The sequence below is a fragment of the Amblyomma americanum genome, chromosome 8 (genome assembly GCF_052857255.1).
Source record: "Amblyomma americanum isolate KBUSLIRL-KWMA chromosome 8, ASM5285725v1, whole genome shotgun sequence".
Classification (NCBI taxonomy): Eukaryota; Metazoa; Arthropoda; class Arachnida; order Ixodida; family Ixodidae; genus Amblyomma; species Amblyomma americanum.
In genome coordinates, this window is record NC_135504.1 from 139,660,897 (window position 1) to 139,671,191 (window position 10,295).

Below are 10,295 nucleotides of genomic sequence, written 5' to 3' on the forward strand. Positions count from 1 at the left end.
CATGCGGACGGACGCGGTGTCTGTGCTCCAAAAGAAGAAAAAATGGGAGCAAATCACGTTTGACTTCAATAGTCAGCACGGCGTGCGACCTCGCAACGCCCAGCACCTGCGTAAATGCTGGGAAAACCTGAAGAAAAGTGGCGGAAGTGCAAGGCCGCCGACACGAAGGAGTTGTTCCGAACAGGTGAGCTGCCTTCTCATCACATCCATGTTCCGCTGTAATAAACTATCATCTCCTGGCGGTGGCTCAGTAGTTACGGCGCTTGACTACTGAGCCGGAGTACCCGGGTTCGAACTTGGCCGCCTTTTTATAGAGAAACGCAAAAGGCGCCCGTGTGCTGTGCGATGTCAGCGCACGTTAAAGATCCCCAGGTGATGGAAATTACTAAGTAGCCCTCTACTTCGGCACCTATTTTTTTTTCTTTCACTCCCACTATCCTCTCTTCCTTTGCGGTGCAATTGGAGTGTCTACCGAGTTGTGAAACTCAACATTACCTTTACTCAAAAACCACTTTTCTTTCTAGCGTACCCCTATGTTCCAAACATTGCATTACCGGCTGTACATTATTCGAGTGTGAAGCTACTGTGGAGTGCTCTTATATCAAGACTTGTATCTAGCTATAGTCATGACATATGCTCTTACATTCCTTCAGGCGGAGGGTCAGCGGTGCCGTCCTCGATTACGGACGAACTTGAAAGGGTTGGCGCTGTGGCCTCGCATATGTCGGTGCGAATCGCCAACCCTTTCGACAGCGACCGCGCACGACACGACGCAGCCAGCGCAGCATCTGATTCAGCGACACCAGCTGTAGCTCGGCTTTTGGCGCAGATGCAAACGGAGCCGGTCGTTGCCGCAAGCGCTGCGGTCAATGGAACCGAAGGTAGGATTTGCCAACGCATTGCTCGTTATTCGCGCTTTGCAGTGTTGTGCACTGTTCACGCCCGGCTGTATGGTATGCATTTATCGCCTTGAGTTACTTACTGTTAACATTGAAACCAGGCTGGAAAAGAGCGGGAGTGTTTGACCCTCTGCTGCACCAGTCTTGAGGAGCGTACGATTTTATCGGACGCAAAAAAATATAACGTGAGGAGCGCAAACACACTCTATTTATTTGAAAGCTACCATGTCAAACGCACAGCAAGCAGGCATCACTGAGCACTAAACTCTTATCACCGCGCACAAAGAGTCTGTTCACAATCATTGCCAACTGAGCAGGGAGCAAATTCATTGTAATTGTACCCAGTTGCAAATCAGGATCAGTACTTTCTGCTCGGTTATTTAAGTACCACATAATGCTATTATTTACATGTGCAAAGGTAATGCATTCACAGACTGAGCAAGTGTGTGGATGTACTGGACTAGACGTATAAACTTTTAACGACTTTCTGGCCTGTCGACAAAGTTCTCAGCGTTCACTTAAATCCTAATCAGAGCGGACTGGCGTAGCCGCTTGGTTCTCTGTTGCTTTTGCTGAAATCAGAAATCGATCTTGTTGTATTTCCCCGTCATTCTGCATGTTAGTGTAATGCATGTTAGTGTTAGTATGTTAGTAATGCATGTTAGTGTAATTTAGGAGAAAGACGACTGACGCCAACAAAGGTAATTTTTCGAAAAAAACACGATTCCGGAACGGCTTGGTCCCTTCTTCATGTTGTGGCTACGGGCGAGGCGCAGCTTGGCTTTTTAAGCCCTCGTGTGCAAGACTTCTCGGTCAGCGGCCGCAAACTATAGATGTAAGAAGAGGGAAGTGTCCCCAGAGAGCGATTAACATTTTTCCTTGTCTGTTGAATGTGCCACGACTCGAGTAGAAGCGTCCTGCGTGGGTTAGGTTTGGTTTCCAGTACAATAGTACCGTCAAAGAAGGGACCAAGCTGGTGCTGAAACGTCGTCTTTTTTTCAAAAATCAACTTGGTTGGGGTCAATCGTCTTTCTCCTAAATTGAATTTTCCAGACAGACAGACTTCTATCAAATGTTTTCTTTTTATGTTAGTGTAAGTTATGCTCTTCTTCCAGCTCTGCTGGTGAACATTGCAGGATACTGGTGAACACAGTCCGTAACACACAGTTCCTATAAAAATGGTAAACTCGTTAGAGCAATTTGATTGATATGGCCTCATGCATGTTAATCAACAGGTTACACATGAAGGCACATTGCATGCTGATGTAAAGAGTGCATTTGCATTTCAGTCTCGCCTCATAGCTCTGTTATCATATGCACGAAACATAGTTAGGCCTGTGGTAGCTGCAGGCATTTGAAGGATATTCATACATTCCCAGTGCTTAAAAATATCAAAATGGCGAATAATGCGGGGCACAAATTGCTGAACACCTATAATTCTATCATCGTATAGTGTACCATGTGATGTTTTCTTGGTCAATATCACTTACTGCTTTGGCTAACAGAAAAGACTGCTTATAAAAGACTGCTTATGGCACCTTGCTTTATTATATGATAGTCATGGCAAAAATAAAAACAAACAGCAAAAAGTGCTCATAGTAAATAATATTTTGCAGATCCCGATGACCTGCAGGATTTCCTGTATGAAGGGAGCACTGAGCTTGTGTCTCTCTGCTGCCAGGGAGAGTTTGATGAGCTGTTGCCGCCACCACGCCAGTCAACCCCACAATCACCTGGACCGGCGGCACATCCCACCACTGGCTTCGACGTACCAGACGCCAGTACAGCAACCCCAACAAGAGTCAACCGACGCCGCACAGCACTTGAAGACGAGCTGCAGGCACACCTCGAAGCAGTGGCGGAAGAGAAAACAACAAGCGAAAAGAACACCTCCTCCGCATGCGCATGATGCGTGCGAAGAGCAAAGAGCTGAAAGCTATAAATGCTCAGAAGCTTGAAAATGCACAAGCGAAAGGTGCTATTTTGCAGCTGCAATTACAGTTGCTGCAGCGAGAGACGTAATAAATGATTTAACACAACAAGCAGGGAAAAACAAAACAAAACACGGAGACGAAAAGAAACGGCTCTCGAGCGCTTTCTTTTCGCTTTTGTTTTTTGCGCTGTTTTTTGCAATGGTTCACTGCCAGTTCATTTTACGTCTGAAATAAATGAATGTTTCTCTGAAAAGCCTAGTTCGAGCTGTTTGGTTCGAGTTGACCTTAACTGCGTGACACGCAGCACACAAGTTCAGACACACGTATAGCAGTAACTAGTGCTTACAACCAATCTTTCTTCATTCTGCCTTGAACTTTTCAGTAAGTCATCATCATGCAACCCGCAATCTTGTAATACAGTAACACCTTATGCTTCAGGAGGTCCAGCAAGGAATTTTATCACTACGGTGCCTACAGGGTCAGCCGAACACATAGAATTGCTGAACTGAAATGCTCCAAAGCAGGATCAGCTCAACACACACGCCCACTGAATTGCAATGTGAGTTGCAAGTCTGATACTAGGTGGACCATATTGGAAACCAATTTACCATGCTTCACTTCGTGCTGTATCGGAACGTATATTGTAGTAAAAACAAGATTGCTTATGTGTTGATCATGATGAGGTCTTCCTGTAAAGTGCTTAATACAGATTATTTCGAGCCAGCAATGCTCCTTGGCCTATATGTACAATGTACAACCGCCGCCACAAGTAAATGTAAGGCGGCTGTGTTGAATCGGTTTAGTTCATTTGAATTAAAATTGTAATTGTCGGCACTTAATGGGGCACTGTGTAATTCGCACAATCGCAATTGGGCAGCTGATGTCTGTTTAAGGATACAATAGATGAAAATAATATGCTACAGTGCTCAATGCAGCAGCAATGTTCTACACAGTGCTATTGTATTTATAGCTTACCTTCTCTCTGCACTGCTTTTAGGGTCCATAAATGAAGTCGTAAGGTACTGGCGACCAGCATAGTCTGAGTCTCCAAGTAGAATTTTAGGCACAGCACCATTTTCGAACCGGGCTCTTGCATGGCTGTTGTCGAAGATACGACTGTCATGGGCTGAGCCGGGCCAGCTGGCGACGACGTAAAAAAACTGAAGCCGAGGCCCTGTGATTGCCTGTGAAAAAAATATTCCCTTGTCATCATCCTTTTCAAACTATTGCAAGCCGCGCACAATGCAGGCAATCTACTCCAGTATCATTAGGAGTTGCATTCACAATGTCACTGTGTCTTGATAACACCAGTTTGGAGGCTGCTTCTCCTTGGTCGAGCTTTGAGTTGTAATGCCACAAGTGTGTGACGTCTGGCTTGGTAGCAACAAAGTTGGGAAATCACAGCTGACCTCAGAGACTGCCTCTGCTGTCGGCCCATTTCCAACCCACTTCTTTGGTGAGACGCACACCTCAACACGGTCAATAGCAGCAAGCCGCTCTCAGTACAGGCAACCTGTGCCAGTATCATAACGAGTTTCATTCGCAATATCACTGTGGCTTTGTAACACCAGTTTTGAAGCTGATTGGCCTTGGTCGGGATGTGAGTTGTAATGCCACAAGTGTGTGACGTCTGGCTTGGTAGCAACAAAGTTGGGAATGCACAGCTGACGTCAGAGGCTACCTCTGTTGTCGGCTGATTTCCAACCCACTTCTTTGGTGAGACGCAAACCTCAACACGGTCAATAGCAGCAAGCCGCTCTCAATACAGGCAACCTATGCCAGTATCATAACAAGTTCCATTCGCAATATCACTGTGGCTTTGTAACAACAGTTTGGAAGCTGCTTGTCCTTGGTCGAGATATGAGTTGTAATGCCACAAGTGTGTGACGTCTGGCTAGGTAGCAACAATGTTGGGAAACTGTTGTATCCCGTACCGTTGGGGAACTGCCCGGTCCGACTGCCCGGAGCAGCCGGAGCACCACCACGTCAAGCACCCGCCACGTACATCCTCGACCAACTCCCTTTTATTCCAGTTCAATGATGAATATATATACAGATGTGCGAGTCAGCTTACCAGATAGGGCGCATGCCTAGCGCCACCTAGTTTATACAAACATAACTACAGAATACAATACCACATTATTCCCCCTCAAAAGAGTTAGCAACTAACACTGGAAAAACACAATAAACACTCAATGTCTTTCATAGTCTTTAAACCACACTGGTGGTCTTCTTTGTCTCGTCGAATGCCTCAGTCCTGGAACGTCCCTTTCAACTGGCGTCTGAACAGATGGCTGCTGGGGTGGGTCGTGGTTCTCCTGCTGTGGTTCGCCAAGTGGTTTTGCTGATTCAGGCGAACAACTTTTCGGAACTGTAGGTGGTGGAACTGGTTCGGGGCAAGGTACCAGCCGACTCCGATTCCATGTGCGGCCATCATTGAGCTTGTAGGTATCTTGACCACATTGGTCCACAATGGTGAATGGACTCGAGTAGCTCAGAGCGCCCTTAGGCACGTGACCAGGCAACTTGACTCTCACCGGTTGACCTGTTGTTAATGGAGAGTACTTCGCAGCTCGTCGACGGTCAGTGTAAGTCTTACTTGCTTGTTGCCTTTGTGCTACTCTGCTGTGGATGGACTTCATCGCTGCCTGCGGATCTTGAAAAAACTCTTTACCTGGCGCTCCTACAAGATCAAGTTTTGTTCTGGGATGACGGCCGTGAAGAAGGACGGAAGGCTTCACTCCTGTGGTCGCATGCGGTGTGAAACGGTAGACTCCCAGGTATTCGGTGATAGCTTCCTTCAAAGGCCGATGTTCTTGTGCGCAGACTTGAACGTACTCTTTGAGTACTCGATTAAACCTCTCTACCTGCCCGTTAGCTTGCGGATGATAGACTGCCGAATACGTATGAGCGATGCCACGTTCTTTGAGGAAACTGTCAAACTCCAAGGCTGTAAACTGAGCACCATGATCACTCACAATCTCGTCTGGATATCCTTCCCTGCTGAAGATGCTTCGCAGAAAGGAGATGACTGTTGCAGTTGTCACCCTTGCTGAGAAACAAACCTCAGGCCACTTGCTGTAGTAATCGATGGCTGTAATGGCAAAACGGCAATCTGCCGGCACTTCGGAAAAAGGGCCCACAATATCAATGCCTAGCTTCTGCCATGGTGCAGATGGGAATGCAACTGGCTGCAGAGGTGGTGTCACGGGTTTTGCAGACTTGTCAACAGATTGGCATACCGCGCAGGATGCAATGAATTGTTCTACTTGCTTGCACATAGCAGGCCACCAGTATTGCTCACGTAGTCGCTGCTTTGTCCTCGTTATTCCCGGATGAGACTCGTGGGCTGCGTCAAGAAGCCGTGCTAAGAGGGACGAAGGTACTACAAATTTGTCACCACGAAGCAGGAGGTCTCCAACGACTGAGAGCTCAGTTTGCACCCGGTAGAACGGAACTGCTTCGGCAGGCAACATCTTCACTGCGGGCCATGCCGATGTCACCCACTTTATAACCTGCTGCAGCAACTTAGCAACAACAGGCGTGATTCCTTCTCTTATCTTGACCTTATGGACAAAATTTGTTGCAAGCCCTAACTTGCCATCAAACAAGTGCGGAAACTGGCAAAACAGTTCACGGTCAAGGCCTTCTGGCGCTTGCGTAATATGGGTGCATTGCAATGACGTACCGTTGATTTGCAGACGCAGCGTTTCGACAGCGTCGATGCCGAGAATGTCAGTACCGTCCTTGACGACGTAGAAGAGAATGTCGGCCTGCCGATCCTGGAAGATGACTGGCGCCGTGAAACACCCCTCGATGGTTATTCTGCGGCGAGAGAAATCGTAGAGTGACGCTGATGTTGGCTGCAAAGGGAAGCGTTTCAACCTTGAATACGTGGCGTTCGACAGAATGGAGACAGCAGAACCCGTGTCTACGAGGAAACGTATAGGAACATCTTGTACGAAGACTTCTGTGTGTATCCCTCCTTTGCACTGCCGGTCGAGAAGCAACACGTTGAGATCGCCGGATGCACTGCAGGTGTCGACTTCTCGGACAGCAAGGGCCCTTTCGTCAGGCATGCCGCTTCTACAGACACGCTGAAAATGTCCTCGTTTGCCACATTTGCTGCAAGTTTTACCCCGCGCCTTGCATGTCTTGGAATCTGCAAGATGCCCTGAAGACCCGCAACGGAAACAGGACTTCGGCTGCTGCGAACGCGGTAACTGCGTTTCTGAGCGGCATGGCATCCGATGTTTTTCGACCTTTTGAACGCTCGCAGCCGATGACTGCAGCTCAAGTGAGTATTTCGTGGCTTCTTCGATACTGTTTGCAATAGCCAGTGCGCGTTCAAGAGTGAGCGAAGTGCCTTCAAGCAGTAAGCGTTCCCGAAGAACAGGGTTGCACGTTTTCGCTACAAGTTGGTCACGAATAAAATCGTCAGCCTGCTTACCGAAGTCGCAACTTAATGCCAGCTCACGCAACGCCGTGACGAACGCTGTTGCAGTCTCCCCGGGCAGTTGGGTGCGTTGTCCGAACCGATGCCGCTCCACGACGACGTTCGTTTTAGAAGTGAAGTAAGCGTCCAACGTAGCCACCGCTGCATCGTACTCGTCGCTCGTACCGCTTCCTTCCTTTCCTTCTGTAGGCGGCGTCGCCGATTTCTCCTCCGGCAACGCGTAGTACAAGCGTTGGCCTTCCACACCCAAACAGTGTAGCAGCAAAGCTTTACGGCGCGCAGGTGGGTGAGCGTCGCTCCCGGACGCCAGGAGATAGTTCTTGAAAAGGCGGTGCCACTGCGTCCAAGGAATGGCGGGCTTCCCGGGCGTCGGCAGGAACTCGGGCGGTTGATGCAGGCTCATTGCTTCCGCGTTCGGTTACTTCACCACTCGTCGCCAACTGTTGTATCCCGTACCGTTGGGGAACTGCCCGGTCCGACTGCCCGGAGCAGCCGGAGCACCACCACGTCAAGCACCCGCCACGTACATCCTCGACCAACTCCCTTTTATTCCAGTTCAATGATGAATATATATACAGATGTGCGAGTCAGCTTACCAGATAGGGCGCATGCCTAGCGCCACCTAGTTTATACAAACATAACTACAGAATACAATACCACAGAAACCACAGCTGACGTAACAGACTGCCTCTTCTGTCGGCCAATTTCCAACCCACTTCTTTGGGGAGACGCACACCTCAACACGGTCAATAGCAGTAAGCCGCTCTCAATACAGGCAACCTACGCCAGTATCATAACGTGTTCGATTTGCAATATCGCTGTGACTTTGTAACACCAATTTGGAAGCTGCTTGTCCTTGGTAGAGATGTGAGTTGTAGTGGTACCAGTGTATGTTGTTAGGCTAGCTAGTGAAGTGAAAAAAACGGCAGGTTAGGCTTTACAGCGGTTGCTGCTGATGAAAAAAAAAGGAGTGCTCCATCAAGCCAAATTGCTAGCCCTCATAACTTGGTCACTTTCACCCGATTAGTACGGTAACAAAACACTTAAAGGTAATCACATGAAAACAGCTTAAGCAGCACTATTAGTTACATTGCATGTAGAGAACTGAAATAAAATAACTCCAATACTTTTACTAAGTAGAAGGTTACGAAGGTAAGCTTGATGTGTTCATGCTGTCATTGTTTTTAAATGCATTTCTCTGCAACTTGTTATAAAAGAACATACAGCCCAATTTTTGTACATAAGGTAAAATAAATAATGCGAATCCAAGTGGAAAAACAAAAGCCATCTGCTAATGCTGCTAAAGCTCAGGGCTTTAGCAGAAGGCTGCTAAAAGGTAGGAGATAGAACTGAGCACACTCCTGAACATTAATGAAAAAATATCCTTTTCTGTTCCGGAACACCTCGGCGTCGTTGCCCCTGGGACTCTTTATGCGCACGTGAGTGCAATCCAAGCACCCAGTCACTCCCGGAAACTGTCCCATTCTGTAAAATTCCTGGATTACTTGAGGTGCTTTCATGCAGCCTGGGAGCTTTACCAGCGCCGGAAACAATCATGCTGGGATCATAGTTGTAACGCGCTCCACGATTCGCGATACTGTTGGCTGAGATCTATTTACTAGGTCTCCGCTAACGACCGGGAAGGTTCCAGCGCCGTAAAAGCGCAGTGTCACTAGCACTTGCAGGAGCGGCGGTACGGGGCAGCCGCGGTCGTCGGTTTTCGCTTCCAGCGGAAGCATTTCCAGCAGCTGCAGGACGGCTGGTTTTGTTTATCGGTACCGGGCGAGGAACTCGCCGTCTCCGTATACTTCCATTGGGTTGGTGCGGTCCCTGAGCATGTGTCGTAATGCTTTTGCATATGGGCGACCATCGGGCTTTCAATGTCTCTTGCGAGGGCACAGAAATCTACGAACGCCGAGAAACTTTCGTGGCGGTCAGCCATCTTGGATCCCATGAGTAGAGCGTTAAGGTAGCCCGCGAGCTACTTTAGAAATGCGCCCTTACCCTTAAGTTAAGATCGCGAAAAAGTTCGGTTTAAGTTCAAGTTTGGATTCTGAAATACGTTTTGGCGCTGTTCAGTGGTGGTAGGGAAAAGATATGTATATGATCCGTTTCTGAATATGGGGGTAAATGACTTCAATTTTCTTACTTCACACGGATGACTGCTTCTTCAGAATGAGGACATTGTACAACATTCTTCAAAGAGTTTTCCTTTTCTTGCTGTTTACATAAGCTGATTTGCTTGCAGTTTCGCTTCATTTCGCAATATTTATATATATAGGCATGATGCACTCTGGACTCTATTTGAGCACTTCGTGTCATGCCAACTGCCCACAAAGAACCATGCATGTGCCTACCGCCGATTAGCTAAGCCACATTCACCTCCTCTGTTCTGACCAGAAAAAGGAAGAAAAAAAACACCTAAAGATACCATATGTATGTACCAGCAAGTAGTCCGTTAGTTTCATATCATCATGGGAACAAGGTCAACAGCCAGACATTGCACCTCGCATACACGTACACAATCTTCTGCCAGCATCCCAGCTAATGGTATCATCAAGGAATATTCGCAGATTTATTTCACACATATATATACAACAAGCACTTTTTTGTGTCCATGCATGCCCATATCATCACCAAATATTTTGCATGCTCATGCAACTCAAACATGTCACAATCCAAACTCGACATTTCTTTGCACGATCTGCTCGATCCAAGCCAAACAATGTGTATATGCCTTGAATTCACGCACATATCACATTTAGTTGTTTCATTAAGTTAATGTTCATCACTTGCATGTTTTTTTACGTGCAGTGATTGTGCTTTTTTTCGTCTCGCAGAAGGTCACCTCACGCATCTGCACGAACATTGAAGTTTTTATATCAGTGTTAGGGACCACGCCGCACGTAATACGACCTTTTTGTATACGTGTAAACATAAGACGGAGCGTACATACTTGCCTGCTGCCATAGGCGCGCGCGATTTCGTCATCCGCAGGGCATTCAC

At 47.5% G+C, this 10,295-nt stretch overlaps 1 protein-coding gene across 1 annotated transcript; it reads left to right on the plus strand.

Moving 5' to 3' along the window:
- The first annotated feature begins 675 nt into the window (after positions 1 to 675).
- LOC144100713 (uncharacterized) lies at positions 676 to 3,083 on the plus strand. The gene is made up of 2 exons (XM_077633555.1): positions 676 to 881; positions 2,516 to 3,083. The coding sequence occupies exons 1-2, from the start codon at positions 722 to 724 to the stop codon at positions 2,806 to 2,808; spliced, it is 453 nt and encodes a 150-aa protein (XP_077489681.1). The 5' UTR covers positions 676 to 721; the 3' UTR covers positions 2,809 to 3,083.
- Positions 3,084 to 10,295: the final 7,212 nt, after the last annotated feature.